Source organism: Drosophila novamexicana, unplaced genomic scaffold (assembly GCF_003285875.2).
Source record: "Drosophila novamexicana strain 15010-1031.04,08,12 unplaced genomic scaffold, DnovRS2.1 tig00000072-arrow-arrow-pilon, whole genome shotgun sequence".
Lineage (NCBI taxonomy): Eukaryota > Metazoa > Arthropoda > Insecta > Diptera > Drosophilidae > Drosophila > Drosophila novamexicana.
In genome coordinates this window covers 1,299,421-1,316,130 of record NW_020824771.1, presented here as the reverse complement: position 1 = coordinate 1,316,130, position 16,710 = coordinate 1,299,421, and the positions used below count along the sequence as shown (strand labels likewise).

Sequence of the window (16,710 nt, the reverse complement as noted above, 5' to 3'; positions counted from 1 at the left end):
TTCCATTAATCGGCGGGGGAAAAAAACCTCAACCCACAGCAGAGGATGAAAATCGAACTTTTATGTTAGATTTTATTTTAAATGGTTTCCTTTTGTCAATTACAAATGTATTTAATATTATTTGCGTCTATTGTTGGTTGTTTTTGTATACTTTGTTTTTGTTATTTGCTTTTTGCTATATTGTTGTTTTTGTTGCTGTACTTAACGAATTTTAGTGACATTTTAGACGTGCATCAAAATCGTTGCACAATTTACAACGCTTTGTTTTGTTTGGTTAGATTTGTTATTTAACTGCAATTTCTTTTGATTTAAAAAATGTTTTGTTTGTTTGTAAATAAAATAATATCTGCATTATTTGTATTGTTAAAGTATTTAATGCCGTTAATTGCGTTTTTGTTTTTTTGTTTTGTTAAATATATATAAATATGCATTGTATATATAATTTGTCTTCTGTTTTTTGTTTTGTTTTCGTTTAATATTTATTTATGTTTTTAAATTACATTTCACAAAATACAATTCACAACTACACTTGACGTCAAGTTTCTGGTTTCTGTGTAACTTCAACTAATCCATCAATCACCCAGCTATTTCCACGCTCTTCGATCTCAACCCAAATCCATTATGAGAAATATTTGTTTATTTTAATCTTAATTTTCAATTTTCATTTTTCATTGGAAAAAATTAAAAAATCGTATACATTCGCAAATTGCAATCAATTTATGTTCATCAATTTAGAAAATTAATTTTCAATCACAAAAAATCAACGTAAAATGTTTTTCGTTATTTTTTTCCTTTTTTTCTTGTTTTTTTTTTTTTACATTTGCCATTTGACATATCGTTTACGTATATTCGTTACAGTTTTTAGCCTTTAATATATAGTGTATTTTTTGTTTTATTCATTATAATAAAAGCGTTAACTATTTACGCCCGAAACTAAAATTTTAAATGCCGAAATGCTAAGATCTCTTTGCAGATATCTCAAACATTTCCCATTTCCAAACTAAACGTTCTACTACTAATGTTCTTAATCTTATTCTTTTTTTTTCGTTTTGTTTTATATTTTGTTTATTAAGCTTATTAACAACATCGAATAGTACGCGTATTTTGTATTTGTGATTTTTTTTATTGTTTTTGTTTTCAATATGTATGTAAGTATATTAAACATTGTACGTCATGTAGAGAAATTTGCTAATTAATGTTTACTTTTTGGTTTTCGTTCTTTGTTCTTTTGTTCGCCTAACTTGGAGAGCTTCGTTTTTATGATACGTATAAGTGTAGAGGGTTTCTTGTAAATGCTAAATGCTAAATATCAACAGAAGTGCAAATAAATAAATAAATCAAGCAAACAACCTCATTGAAGGTTCCAAGCTGAAATGAAAACTACTTACTTTACGCAACAACTCAAAATAAATCAAAAACAAGAACTCATAAGTTTGTAGATATTTTTTGTTTGTTTTTTTTTGTCGTAACTTTTATTACAATTGTTGAATTTTTTCGGGTTTTTATTTGTTTCCGTTTATAGAAATAGTTATAGTTACTAAAACATTACATATAGAGTTGCTATATATATTATAATATATTTAATTATATGATTTTTGTTTTTGTTTCGTATGTGAAATTGGTTTCAAAATTGTTGGTTTTCCATTCATATATTTATATAAATGCATATATGCAAATATTAAATATTTAATAAAAATACAATAGATTTTAATGCATGAAAGATATTTTGCTTATTTTGTTTGGGTTTCGTTTACAACTAACAATTACACTTAGATCAATTTTTTTACTTTTTACAATTTTTCTTTGCTCTTTAAATGCAAAAATGCCCTCCATTTGGCTGCATTAGAAGTTGGCATATTTTGTTTATTTGCTTCTTTTTTTTTTGTTTTAAATTATTTTTCGTTAATTTGTTTGTTTTACTGTGGGGAGGTTTTTGTAAAAATTAAATTCAGTTTTTGAGCTTAAATGCAGCGCTGCCTTTGACGCTAAAATGCAAATTACTTTTATGTATTTTTGTTTTGTTTTTTAGGTTTATAGTTAAGGATGTTAAGTTATAAAAAAAAACGTTTACAAACTAAGCGCAATTTGAAAATATTTACAAAAAATAGTGCTGGGTAATGGCTTAAGTTAGATTAAATAATTTACAAATGCTTTTGCAACACTGTGCGCCCCAAAAAACGCACGTCCACACTTTTTTCAATGCGAATTCGAAATGTGTATGTTTTTATATATATATATATATAAATGTAGTATATATAAGGTTAAGGTTAATAGTTTAGTTGGTTTGATTAAAAGTTACTTGTAATTTCGAAATATGGCTCGTGGCTCTGACTTGGCAGTGTGTGGGGGCAGAGTTGTTATGCTTTTCGCTTTGCTCTCTCTTTTTGTATGGATTTCTTCTATGTTTTAAATGGTATTTACTTATCGTTTCGTTTTCTCAGTCTATTTCGTTGAAGAAACTAATGGAAAGAACCAAAGAAAAGCCGCTCCAATGGCTGCAGAACACACGCGCCTCCGGTTTCTCGTGCTGCACGAGAGCCTTTTCCACTCTCGATCTCCTCGCTCGCTCTTGTCTTTGTTGTCGTCGTTGTTGCTGGCAATATTTTAAGGGGTCTTCGGACTAGAATCTTATGCAAATAGTTTAAAATCTGTATTGCGCCTTTCTCTAAACAAAAACTACAGCTACAAATATTAATATGGCATTGCTCTTTAACCTCTGAGAAAGTGTGACAGGTAAGCAGAGATTGGTAATCAGAGAGAGAGAGAGAAAGAGAGGAAGAGAGAGGGGGTGAGAGAGAGAGAGAGAGTGTCCGGTGAGAGGGGAAACTGCACTCTTACAGCTGACTAAAGCTGCTCGTTGAGACCCAGTGCGCGGTGTCCGGGCGTACCATTAACTATATGGGACCGTAGTCGCTCAACGCCTGCCCCGGATGCTGGGAGCCGGGTCCGCCGGGCAGGGTTACCACCACAGAGACGGCTCGCGAATCGATAACGGAGCCAGGCGCTGTGCTCTGACCGCCGCCGCCAACACCACCACCAACACCACCGCCACCGCCGCCGCCACCATTGACATTGCCGTAGACATTGACGGGTGGGCCGCCGTTGGCGCCACCGCCTTGTAACAAGCTGCCAGGAGGAGCTCCCATGCCAGACATACCGCCGCCGCCAACCGTACTATTGCTCATGCCCGCCGTGCTCATCAGTGTGCCGTGACCACCCAGCACGCTGCCGCCACCCATGGTTGAAGCTCCTCCCGACTCTCCATGTCATACATGGCTGGCCGCTGGCTGCTTGAGAACGTGGTGGTGCAAATGGTGGTGGCTCGTAGAGGCCACCGAGGCACCGCCCGCCTGTGTGTAGGGCGTGGCCAGCAGAGAGCCCGCCGCCGAGCCAACGGGCATGCCCATGCCGGAGCCCGCATACGGATGCGGAATGGGCGGCCTTTGTTTGATCAGTGCCTGATTGGCGCCCGTGCGATCGGGCGCACCAAACAGTCGTCGCCAGAAGCGCCGCCAGCTCTCCAGGGTCTTGCCTGACCAGATCCATACGCCCGACGTGATGCCCACGGCCAGAGCCATGAAATACTTGAGCATTAGCACGGAATAGAGCGGCTTCTTGCCGGGTCCCTTAACCTGTGCACAGGGGCAAGCCAAGGCCTTGATCCAATCCTCGAAGTAGGCTGCTTCGTACAGATAACATCCGATGACAATTGTCGCCGGCACGGTGTAAAGCACCGAGAAGATGCCGATGCGTATCATGAGCTTCTCCAGTTTGTCTGCCTTGACGCCGGCGCCAACGCCGCCCTGTTGTTTGATCACCGAGCGAATCCTGAAGAGCGAGACAAATCCGGCCATGAGGAAGGTGGTGCCAATGACGAGGTAAACGAACAGCGGTGCCAGCACAAAGGTCTTCAGATGATCCGGATTCAGATTGCCCACATAGCAAATGCCCAGAATGGGATCGCCATCCACGGCGGAGAGCAGGAGCACGGCAACCGATTGCACCGTGGGTATTAGCCAGGCGGCCAAATGGAAGTACTGCGAATGCTTGGTGATCGCCTCGTTGCCCCACTTGAGGCCGGCAGCCAGGAACCAGGTGAAGCTTAAGATGACCCACCAAATGGACGAGGCCATGCCAAAGAAGTAGGTGAGCAGAAAGACCAGAGTGCACGAGTGCGGGCCCGTCGAGCTCTCCCGCAGCAGGCGTCCGTCGCAGGCGATCTCCTCGTTCTGGAGGAAGTTGCGGGACAGATAACCGACGGCGACCATAAAGTAGCAGGCGGACAGAAAGACAATGGGACGTTCCGGGTACTTAAACCTTTCGGTGTCTATGATGAATGTGGTTAGGGTCATGAGGGTGCTGCAGAAGCACAGGCCCGACCACAGGGCGATCCACAGGCCGGCGAAGTCCTTTTCGTCGTTGGTGAAGAACGGACCCTTGCAGGGTATGGCGCAGTTTGGCACGCCGGCGATCCTTTGCACAGTTAGATTCATGTACCAGTGATGGTGCAGCATGGGCGACTGCTGCATGAGCTGTTCCTTCCCCAGGACGATCAGCGGCGAGCGGCACGAGCACGTGCACTCCTTTCCGTTTGCCTTTTCTCCTAGGGGATTTTGGCAGTTTTTTGAATTCTTGCCCTTGCACTTGTTCGCCGTCGCCGACGAGCCACCGGCACCACCGCCGCCGCCGCCCTGCTTGCGCTTGCCGCCAGATCCGCTGCCGGAACCGCCGCTGCCACCGCCGCCTCCGCCTCCGGTGCCGCTGCCCGCCTCCGTGTAGGATGGTTGCTCCATGCACAGGTTCTCTGGATCGCCGTGCAGCGGCAAGTGCTCGCAGGCCATCCGCTCCGGCCACTCGAAGCTGTACTGCTGCATGATGGGCGCACAGCCGGAACGCGCACGTTCACAGACACTGCGGCAGACTGGGAGAGGCTTGTGGTATTCCTCCAGGCAGATGGGCGTGTACATGCTGCAGAGGAAGAACTTAAGGTCCGGCGAGCATTTGATCTCGACCAGCGGCCAGAACTGGTGCACCTCGAGGCCCGCCTCGTCCTGCGTCTCGTGGTTCATTTCGTTGGGGAACGATGTCATATTGTAGCCAATGCCGCGGCACATGGGCGTCGTGATTTCCTCACAGCGTGAGTTCGGATCCTTCGGTATGACCGGCACACCGTAGCCGGGCGCCGGACTCACGTCCATCGAGTGCGAGTGCGAGCCCATGCCCATGTGGCCGCCTCCTCCGTTGTCCGTCATGTGCTGTAGGCTGTCCGCCCGGGCAACGGCTGTTAGCAGCAGCAGCGTTGCCAGACTTAAAATGTGTTTCATTGTTGTGCGTAGCTGTTAGCTTTTGTCAATGTGTGCGAGTTACAACTTTGCGTTCTCTTGCTATCTCTTTCTCTCTCTTTCACACGCGATTCGCTTAAATCCTGTAAGCGTTTGGAGTGAGCCGAACTTTCTTTTCAAGGATTCCCTTCTGCACAGCGTCAAATTGTCAACGCTTGACAAACGGCGTGGCCTAGCTGTAATGATGAAAAGAGAAAGGGCATGAATTAGAAAGGGGAAATAAATAAATAATTATTATTAATTAAATTTGTTTTGGTTACAAAATCCTTTTTGAAAAGCTATGGTCCTTGACTTAAGACCCGGCGAGTGGGTGCATTAGCCGGGATCATGTTATTAGTTAATGGAAGGACGAGCTTTCCGACAGCTTAAGTATTTTTTATTCCACAAAATCGAAATAGCTCTAGACCTAAGCAGAGCCAAAATTTGACTAAATTTCACGAACTAAATTTCAACTAAATGTTGCAGAGATGGGAATAAATTGTTGCTGTTGAGCTGCTGATGAGCCGTCGACAAGTTGTAACTGCTCTTTCCTGTTGTTTTGCGCCCCTCCTCGTTGCTTTGCGCTTCATTTGTTTCAATTGGAGCGACACTTGGGCGACATCGAAATGTCACATGTCAACCCTTCCGCCAATATTTGCTGACGCTGCTGGGCTTGCAACTGGAACCCAATGGGCAAGTGCTGACCAAGAGGCGCATCAATCAAAATCAGTGATTTTTATTAAATTTGACGGCGTCTGCTGGTCGCCAGCCGTGGAAGCTGCTGATGCACTCAAATCAAAGTGTTTGCTCGGCAGGGCAAAACTGGAGGAGGGTGTGAAAATTCAAGGGGCAAGCGGCAAAGGGTTGCTGCTGCGTGCTGCTGTGTGATGAAGCAGAAATTAATTCAAGACAATTGCTCACTTGATGACACACGCACAACTGCCAGCTGCCAGTTGGAGTTCGGGGCAACGTTGCGTGACCAGCGTTGCCACCTGACGTGCGGCAACTGTGGAAACTGTGTCAACTCTGGATATCGATGTCGATGCCAACATTCTGTGGTCTTGACGCAACAGAAAAAGATGCTGTGTGAGAACTCGGGCGAAAATTGACAGCTGGCCAAAAGTGAAGGGCGCTTAAACTTAGAGCCAAGAGATACGCAAGTACAAGTGGCAAGTGGCAAGTGGTAAGTGTCAAATGACATACATATTTGTGGCTTTTGTGGGCAGCTCCTGCAGCTTCAGCAGCCGGCAGATGCGTGTGGTCCGCTGCAAAAGCTTTAAAGGCAACAGAGCAAAACTGTCAACAGCAGCTGCCAATAGTTGTCTACAAGTCCTTTTTGTCCGACAATGTTGTTGCCCTTATTGTTTTTTAAATGAATGACGTTTTAATTAATAACATTTTGTGCTGCATGTCAACCCCCAGCAACGAGTTTCCCCTTAGTCGGCGCGTCGCTCAAGTGCTTTTTGGGGGGGGAGGGGGGGGGGGGGGGGGGGGGGAAAGGGCTTCATTGTTGCTGCTGTTGCTGCTGCCTGAAACATTTTTCGTGTAAAACTGTTTGCCAAGCACTTCAAAATAATTAAGTAAATAACGCTGCCAAAATGGGAAAATGCCAAGTGTTGTACATTGTTGAAACACAATATGCAAATGTGGGCGAAGCAAATAGTACAGCGTTCCTTCACAGTGTTGCATAACGGCGCGGCAAAAGCGATCTCGATAACCGATTGCTTCTAGAGATGAGCAATAATCGAGATCTTATCATTAATTCGGTCAGTTGTGTACAAATTGAACTTGCATTCGATTAGTGAAAATCAATTAAGTGCAGACCGTTCAATTCCAACTAAAGGCTTACAATACATATGCGCACTCGCCTACATAAATATTGTACATGTGTACACACGCATGTACTGCGCCCCATTTAAATACGTGACCAAAATGGACGACAAGTCCAAAGAAACATGTCAAGCAGCATGGGTAAAAGGAAAAACAAGTCCACTTCAACTTTTATAGTATAGTGGATCCAAGGTATGAAAACATTTGTTTGGGATGCCCTAAAAAGAACAACAACACGCCCTTATTATGGTTACCGTTGCCGTTCATGTTGTCGTTGTTGTTGTTGTTGCTGGAGTATCAAGTGGCATAGAAGTCACCCATTTGGATTGGTTCGCCCTACGATGATTGCCTACGAACCTTAGCCAACTAATAAGTACGCGCAGTTCTCTACATGTGTTCAAGGGAAATGGCTTGGAAATAATAACAAACGTGCCTCGACGTGCCTCTTTCGCAGCTAAACAGAAAATGCATAAATATTGCGTTTAATAGAGAGAGTGCGAGAAAGAGAGAGAGAGAGAGGGAGGTAGAGAGAAAATGTCTCAAGTGGACGACGTCCAGTCGAGGTCCATGGAAAGTGGTAGCTAAATATGTTTGTATTTGTCTTGGCCCCGATCGCCACTCGCTCGTCCGGGGCATATGGCATGTTTATTTAGTGATTTGTTGTTTCTCGAGCTAAAAATGCGACTCATATTGTTTATTTAATTGTTAACAAGCGTGCGAGTCGGAGCTCGTTACAAGTAACAAATTATTACTAACAAACGGCAAAACTAAGCCCCATGGTCCCTGCCCAGACCAGGCCAGGCCAGACCGAAGACTTCAAGACCCGGTCGCCGGCATTGCAGTCATTTTGCAAATCATGCAGCACAACAAGAAGTCGAGTCTAGAATTTATACAAAATCACGCTGCCAACAAGTCTCAACGATGTTTGCACAAGCTCTCGAACCGAACCAGCCCAAGCTGGCCATGTTTACCCAAGACTTGAAGGCAAAAGAGCTGGAAGAGAGACTCTGCTGGAGAGATCGTTGCAGAGATCGCCGGCGATATGCGTGCGTGCGTGCCAAAGCGGTTGGAAATTGGTGAATGGCTGCGCTTCAATGCAGTAAAGAGGCCAGCTCCGGAACGAGCCGTGGCCAGCCATCATCAGCAGCATCAGCATCAGCAATGCTGACGCTGGCGGAAGCTGTGACCAAAGTTGGTAGCCAGGCAGGCAGCGACAAGCGACAAGCGACAACTACAACTTGGCTGTTTTAATTAAACAAACAAGGCGCAGGCGCAGCCAGCGAAAACGAGTGACAAACAAACATACAAGACAGAGACATACAACAGGTAGCGAGTGATGTTTGCTTTATAAACTGGGTACAGTTGACATCCGTTCATGTGCAAATGCGATAACAGTGTTGCGAAATGTAAACACTGGGCGACTAACAGTAAATATATATATCGATAAGCTACTATGTTAAGTGTTGCCTTCAGAGCAATTATAAAACTTTCAAGTTTCATTATGAACTTGAAAGGGGCTATCCAAAAAAGAAGCACTTCTCAAACATTTTGAAGGTACAGTTGACACCCGTTCATGTGCAAATGCGATAACAGTGTTGCGAAACGTAAACACTAAAAGACTAACAGTAAATAAGGAAAACAGAGCAATTTTTAAATGTTGCACTTAAACTTTTGCTTTGAACTTGAAAGGCGCTATCAAAAAAAGAAACCACTTCTCAACTATTTTACAGGTACAGTTGACCCCAGACAAAGCAGAGACTGTGAAGTGGTTGATAAAGAAAGCCGTGATGAGCAATTAGACTATAATCAAGAGCATTCACTTTGGCTGGCGAATCTATTCATAGACTTGCGCTAATCGATAACTTATCGCCTGCTCCAATGGAGCCAATCAATCAAAACGTCTGTACAAAAGGGCCTTCGTACAAAACGGCTGCCTGAATGTTTGGGGCATGGAATGAAACGAAACGAATTGAAACGAAACGAAACGGCACGAAACGGCAAAAAACTTGCAAACCACAGAGCACTTAAACTTTTCTATGGATCGCTGCACACAAAGAAGCGTTGAAGCATCAGCAACAGGAGCAACAACAACAGCAACAACAGACTCACAGACGCACAGGTGCAACAGCACCCCCTACCCCCCAGGGCAACAAAAAGAGAGAAAAAAATTGAAGAAGATGTATATAGCTGGAGTTGGCCTTGGCTTCTGCACAAGCAAAACCGCGAAAATCAATTGAAAAACTCACAGCCAAAGGAACAAAAGTGCACCGGGAGGAGTAGCTGCATCATTTGTGGGCGAGTGGGCGGGAAGAAGGTGGGCGGGGGGCAGGGGACAGGCAACTGTTTGACTTGTTGGCTCAACGTCGTCGGCGGCATCAAAAAGCGCGTAGAACGCCGCAAAATGAAAACAGTTTGTCGACTGAGGGCAGAGTTGTCGGCGCTGAGCGGGGGGATCGCAGCGAGGCGGCGGCGCAATGAAAAATGAAAAACTTTGCCCGGCAGTCGTGGTGGCGCACGGCACAGCTCACCTGCCCCCGCAACCGCAAAGTCAATGCAGACAAGTTCCATGACCTTACAAACGCAGCAGAAACAAATACTGTAAGCAACTGCCACAGCTGGCGCACGGCGTGTCCTGTGTGTTGTGGCTCGATTTCAGCGGGGGCCTTGTGGGTTGGTTTGGTTTTAGTCCTGTGCGGGTTGACGAACGTCAAAACGTAATAAACAAAACTGGCTCAAGAATTTTACGCGTCCGCGTCCGCCCATTAAAATCATTGACATTTAAATGCGCATTTGTTGTGACTCAACCGCCGCCAGAGGGCGCCAGGATACACTTTTGCTACTTTTGAGGCTTGCTTAGAATGGCTGGCGAATTCGAGAATTCGCCCAGTTGCAGAGTTGATGCGGAGTTTGGAGTGGCCCTCTGCAGGCTCTTGCGCTTTGATGTTTTGTATTGTGTGTGTGTGTGTGTGTGTGTGCGTGCTGATGCTGCCTTTGTTGCTTTGTGCGGTGCATACAAATTGAATGTGTATACGACTATGTGTGTGTGTGTGTGTATTTGTGAAGCGCCCACTGGCGGAAAACAGCAGCAACGCTGGCTATCATTAAATGCTCTTTGACTCAAAGTTGCCGTTGTAACTGTTGTTGTTGTTTTTTTTGTGCTTTACAATTAAATTTTAATTAAGTGGACAGAAGGATTTATCTCCCTCTCGCTCTTGCATGCTGCCCTCCTTTAGTTTGTATTTAGAATGTTGGCCGCCCTTTCAACTCCATTGAGCCTTGGCTTTGCTGATTATGACGATTTGAGCGTCTCTCTAGGGATCGCATTTGAGGCTTTTTGTTGTGATGAATTATGTAATGAGGCAAATGTATAAATTATAGTTAAAGAAGATAATGTTGAGGAAGTTGTGGACCCACATAGAACTTTGAGCGATTTGCAATGTTCAACGTAAGCCAACATAAATAACAATGCGACAGATATTCTTCTTTTTCTGTTTTTTTTCTGTTTTTTTTTTTACCCTTACCGAACTGCTTTTGCCGAGGGGTTGATTTCAGCTGCTGTCGTTCCACTTTTCGAGCTGCGAGAGTGTTTTCTATTATTAAATTTTTTGCAAAAACTGTTCGGGGGCTAAATGACACCGCAGAAAATATAAAAAGGACAAAGTGACAGGCGTTGAGAGTTTTTGGGTGACTCTGCCGGCGGGTGGGGGGTTGGTTTCTGACAACAGGACACGCCGGACGGGCAGGACACGCCGGGACAGGCAACAAAAACATGAAAATAAAATTAAATTTCCGATTTCTTTGCCCTGTTGTCTTGGCAAAAGGCAGCAGCAAATTTTGCTAATAACAACGCAACGAGTGCAGCTGCAACGGCTTGAGGATGAGGGTGTGACCCAGGGGGGGGGGGGGGCGGGGGGCAGGGCCAGGAGGGTTGCAAAGGGATGTGAACCGTCGGCTGGTTGACTAAATACAAAAGAGTGTCAAGTGTCGCTAAAAAGGCATTACATGTGGGTGTCCTCTGCCCCTCTCTCTCCCTCTGCCTCTCCCTCTCCATCTGCCTCTCTGTCGCTCTGTTTTCCTCGGTCCTTGCTCACGTTTCCCTGGGCTCGGCAGATTTATTTTTCATATATGGAAATTTTGCTGGATGAGCAAGCGTTTTATTTTGACAGTTGGTCTGCATTTTAACCCTTCCTGGAGTTGACTCTGGGAAAAAAACAATTAAAAACGAATTGCCTTTGCATTCACTCGTTCTGTCATTCCGGCCAGTCCGGGGGAAATTTGTGGAAAAATTAAAGACAAGCTGAAATTAACTACCCACCACAAAGGAAATTGAATGGAAGTGCCGGGAGGTGATTTCTTTTTATGATGGAACGAGGCCTCCGTACGGCATTAGAGTCGTAAATTAGAGAAATGCCAGCCTGAAAACCATAAATTTTACGACCTCTTGAGTGAGAAGCATTGAAGAAGTTACATACGAGAACAAGTCGGAAGTGCATGTTTGTTTTTGTTTGGGAGAGAGAGAAGCAAATATTACGGCATTTTTATAATATCGATTAATAGCTAAATTATTTAAATGCAATACGCATTTATTGTTTATTATATTATTATTGATTTTCCTTAAGTTATATTCCTTGAATTATTTTATGACAACCAATTTGGTTTTATTTGACATTTCGAATTTGATATTTTTTTTATATTATTTTCGACAGCAACAAAAAAATGTTTATTGCCATTTTGAAAGCCTCCCGATGATTTACATTTATGGCGTTTAATAATCGACTGCGTTTTATGGCTAATTTGTTGGTGGCAAACGCATATTGGAATCGTAAATGCATTCGAGCGGTATAAATGCTTCTATTATTATGTACAAGTATTTGTGGATGCAATTGAAAGTGCATAGAGCTGATGTTGGCCGGAGGCAGAGCTGATTTTACGGCGTGTTTTTTATGGCAATTAAAGAAGCGCACTAAAACGTTCGGGTCCAATGCGATTACGCTTGACATTGACACAGAGAGAAACTTGTTTTTTTTAAAAGAGAAGTTCATGCGTTGTCTCTAGCAATAGAACACACAATTTTTATGGCCATTTGAAAGCGTCAAACTAACGACCTGTGGCCACATGAATGATGCATGTTACGAGCTCTACGAGCTGTACGAGAATCGTATCTGGTTAGTTCTGTTCGTAGTTCTGTCCCGAGTCCGAGCTTCAGTTCCCCTTTTCCCTACTCCTATACTCCCTATAACACAAGCATTTTTAGTGCCATTTTGTCGTCGACTATAACAAGCCATTGCAATGCTCCTCTCCCCCCTTCCACCCACGACACACACATGTGTTATGCACACGTATTAATTAATGTCTGTGTGGAAATTAAGTGAAATATATCCACACACATATATCTGCAACATGCTCGCACTTGTACACATATATACATATGTATATGTATATATATATATTCATATGAATGCGTTGCGAGGATGTTCTCGTCATCATTATCATCATCATCAACATCGCTGCTGTTGTTCATCTCTGTCGTCGTCGACTATGTGACAAAATGTCGCTGACATGGATAATTAATGGTCTATCAAGAGGGGGGGCGGAGTAGCGGAAGGTGTGTGTGTGTGTGTGTAACCTCTGACTCCTGTAGCTGCTCCTGTTGTGCTCTTAATTGCTTGTTCTGAGCCTTGACTGGGACTACCTGGCCAGCAGCACAGTAGAACTTCGCTATAACTAACAACTAGTTGGAAAATCTAATAAACTAAAACGCTTTCTCTGGCCAACTCTCCCAACCGTTTAAGCCTTGTTTGCCTGTAGTTCGCAAGTTTTTGCCCATTTCAGATGCCAACATTATTTATTATCTTGTCAGAGCGAAAAACAAATATTAGAAGTTATATTCAACAATTAGCTGCGTTTGGCATTAATTGTTTGTACGTTCCAGAGAATTTATGGCCACTTTTTTTTGTGTGCCACAAATGTATTCAATTTAACGTGTTTAGCAACAATGTTGCGGCAACATTGTTGCTGCTACAATAAATTTGTGCATTTGAATGCAATGCAAACAATTCACAATTGCTCAACTGCAATATTTTCGCATGGCTCATAAATTTAACTTTTTATTAATTGTTGTTTTTTGTTTGTTTGTTTGTTTATTTAGCTTGACTTTGAATTTAAGAATTTGGTTTGGCCCGTTTTCTTTTGCGTCTTGACGTCTCGATGTCTGGTTTGTATTTCAATGCCATAAATTTGTCGCCGCTGTTCTATGAAAATACGCTGACTATTTTATACACACACACGCACACACGCACACACACACACACACACACACATAGACACACAGACTAGATCCCGTTCTCTTTGCTGTCTCACAATCTTCTTGCTTTCAGTGCTCAGTTACATTACGCATACGCCCTGTGGCCAAAATCTGCTCCCTGCTGGGTGGGCGGCTTCCTGGCATTGATTTTTATATATGCTGCTTGTTGTTGTTGCTGTTGCTGTTGTTGTTGTTGTTAGAGCTGCTGCTGCCGTCGTTTCTTGGGGCTGCTTTGTATTATATTGTTGTATTTAATGGCATTTCTAGCGTGGTTTATTTGTTGGCATGCGTGCGACCCGACGCCGAGCGATAAACACGCGGCTGCCCCCGCTGCTCCCCCCACCATCCCCCTGCTAGTCGCCCGGCCGCCCTCTACCCACTGTCGACTGTCTCTGGCATGCGTTTAAGTTTTCAGTTAATGGCTTTTAATGGCATTCCTGTTGTTTTTGTTGCGTTTGTTTTTCTTTTAGCCCAGTGTGTGTGTGTAAATATCTTGAGTTTCTATTAAAAATCTAAAATAAATATCAAAATCAATTAGTTGCGTAAATTTCGTTTCAGTTTACACTGCACTACAACGGCTCGTCTTTATTTCTGAAGCTCCGCAACAATTTATTTATAAATTTGAAACACAAAAACTTCAAACTTAAAGCCACAAACACTTTTAAAAATATATGTTGAGCGCTTTTGCATAATTTAACACCCTCGGTGAGTTATCAACCTTTGCCTAATCCAAATGCATAACCAAATGGACGCTCACAAATTACCAAATACCACAAATTATTTTTCTCCCATACCCAAATAAATTTTGATATCGAGGCGCACGCCTCCTTCTCCCCCCCAAGACCAGCTGCTCCCCTACAGCCATGGGCATGCGGCTCCTCCACTTGAGCATGGATCGGCTCTGGTGAGCTTCTGGCTAGCGAGGAATTTCAATGAGGCATCTTGTATATAATTTATGGCGCTGTGGCTAATGGCCAAATTGCCCATAACAATAAGTTGCATGTATGCGTTGCCAGTTTGACTAATTTCTTGGTCAGCCGACAAATATGAACAAACAAATCTAGTATATATGTATAATGTGCAGCGAGAAGAGGAAGTTTTTGGCTGCCTTTGGCAATCTTATCGATGAGAACAACACTCGTCCATATATCACTCAATATCAAGTGTATCCGATATGGTCGCGGCAGAAAATCGAAACAATTTATAACAATTGCTTAATTGAAACGAGGGCCACACCAAAAATTTAAATTTATGAAAGCAGCAGCAGCAGCAGCCACAAATCGAACGAAATCATAAATAAATCGTTCGCTTATCGCCCGACACGACCAATTTTTTTTTTTTTCATTTCCCGCACCGAAATCAAAGGGAAAAAGCCGCCTGGCGTTTTCTATTGGGAAAGTGGACGAGTCTCAGTGAATCTAAAGCCGAACTTTGTACTCAAAAGAGTCGCTGACTCTCTGTTACCATTTCATATCGCAGAGCTGTCAGTTTTAATACTCAAAATAGAGACCCGACCCGCAGAGTGCACAGGTCAAAGCTAGTTGTGAATTGTTTTGATAAGTTTTGAGGCTTAGCATAACGGTTTGTTGTTATCATAAGTGTTTTTTCCGGATTTTAAGAGAATTATATTGAATTGTAAACAATTTGCCACACATAAAATCTTGTGCTCGCAGACATGCTCGGTGACATGTCTTCAACAGCGTCTTACAGAGCTATAAAGAGAGACAAGTACCTGAGACCTGCTTATTCCCATAAAAAGCTCAAGCTATAGGAATAATATCTAAGGTACTCGTAAATTTACAAGTTTGTTCAGCTTTGTTTCATTCACTTGATTTTCCTTTTGGCCAATTTACAGAGTGTAGCATTTTGTTGCCGTTCGGTTTATGAACGCAGCCCGTTAGAATTGGCTCTCACATATTTGGCGCTATGGCCTCGTAAATATTTTTATTGCATGCCATAAAAAAAAAAGTGCAATAGACTAGTCGCTGGGGCTATCAACAGTTTCACGCCTTCCTGTATCGCTGTATTGGCTGCGTGTATCTTGTATCTGTTAGCTGCGAGTATCTTGTATCTGTTGGGCTTTGTTTATGCCACACATGTTACGCCTACGAAAAAGTCGTATAAAAAACGTAGTACGTCCGCTGCCCTGCCCATTGTTGTTGTTGTTGTTGTTGTTTTAGTTGCCTGCATTGTCTGTTTGTCTGTTCGTCTGGCTGTCTGCCTGGTTCAGAGATTGGTGTTGGTTGTCGCTTGGTTCCTCCATTTGCCTGCCATATGTGGCAGAAAATGCTAATGGGCCTGTGGAAACTTCACATTTCGAGTTCTACCTTCATGCATGCTTCTATTTTTATATGTTTTTACATATTTTGTTGTTGTCAACCAGCAGCAACAAGAAGAACAACAGCAGACGCGCAACCAGAGCCAGGGCGCTTGTCAATCAAAAAAATTATGCGCAGGTTCTTCAGTAGACAAAAAACTCCTGCCGAGACGCGCTTCAGTCGAAATTGTGTACACACGGCTGTGCCGACAAATCTCATGTATGAAATTATTTCGAGTACATTGTAAACTCGGAGAGAGCAGCAAAAGCAGCTGTGTGTGCTGGCTTATTCCCTGCCAGCCATAGTTAAAAATATGCTAATTGAAGTCAAAGCAGATAAAAGCAATCGAAATGCTGAGCATTAGTTTGTAACTGGGAATACACAATGCTGAGTTCAAGCCGAGGCTCAAACGCCACCCCACCCTCAAGTCAGCAAAAAAATATATCTACTCCAGGGAACTTAAGTTTAAACTATGCCTCTGGAAATATGCATTTTGATAAACAATTTAACACTAAAAGGAAAAAAAGCTGCAGCCAACAAAGCGAAAAATATTATGCTCTAACTCATTGTGTAAATATGAATAACTAAGCATGCAATTAACTACTATGTTTAATTAATATCTACTTAAACACACGTTAAAGCTACGAGCTGCCATTTGTGGCAGTTGCAACAACTGTTGCAAGCAGAATGCTTCTGAAGACAATAATTTGCTTTCAGATTCGCACACAGCTTGCCTGAAAACTATAAAATGAAATTCGTTAAGTGTTAGGCAATGCCGACAAAATTTTCAGTGCTGCAAAATTCCTAACTTATAAAAGAGCACACACAAAGTGTAAGACTTGTCAAGCCGAATGCTTCAAGCTTGCTTAAATATATAATCAAAGAAAATATTTTATAATTTTTACTAACATTTATCAATTTTCATATTTCGATTAAA

General features: G+C 43.1%; 2 protein-coding genes across 2 annotated transcripts in view; both read right to left on the bottom strand.

The window, feature by feature from the left end:
• Positions 1-1,573: 1,573 nt before the first annotated feature.
• On the bottom strand, positions 1,574-3,262 carry LOC115771437 (glycine-rich protein 23-like). The gene has a single exon (XM_030717142.1). It carries the CDS (start codon positions 3,237-3,239, stop codon positions 2,895-2,897), a length of 345 nt encoding a protein of 114 aa, XP_030573002.1. The 5' UTR covers positions 3,240-3,262; the 3' UTR covers positions 1,574-2,894.
• LOC115771436 (frizzled-2) overlaps positions 3,252-16,710 on the bottom strand; it is a 100,214-nt gene continuing 86,755 nt past the window's right edge. The window contains exon 7 of the mRNA XM_030717141.1: positions 3,252-5,518. Coding sequence (XP_030573001.1) covers positions 3,267-5,324 — 2,058 coding nt within the window. The 5' untranslated portion in view covers positions 5,325-5,518 and the 3' untranslated portion in view covers positions 3,252-3,266. The remainder of the gene's footprint in view (positions 5,519-16,710) is intronic.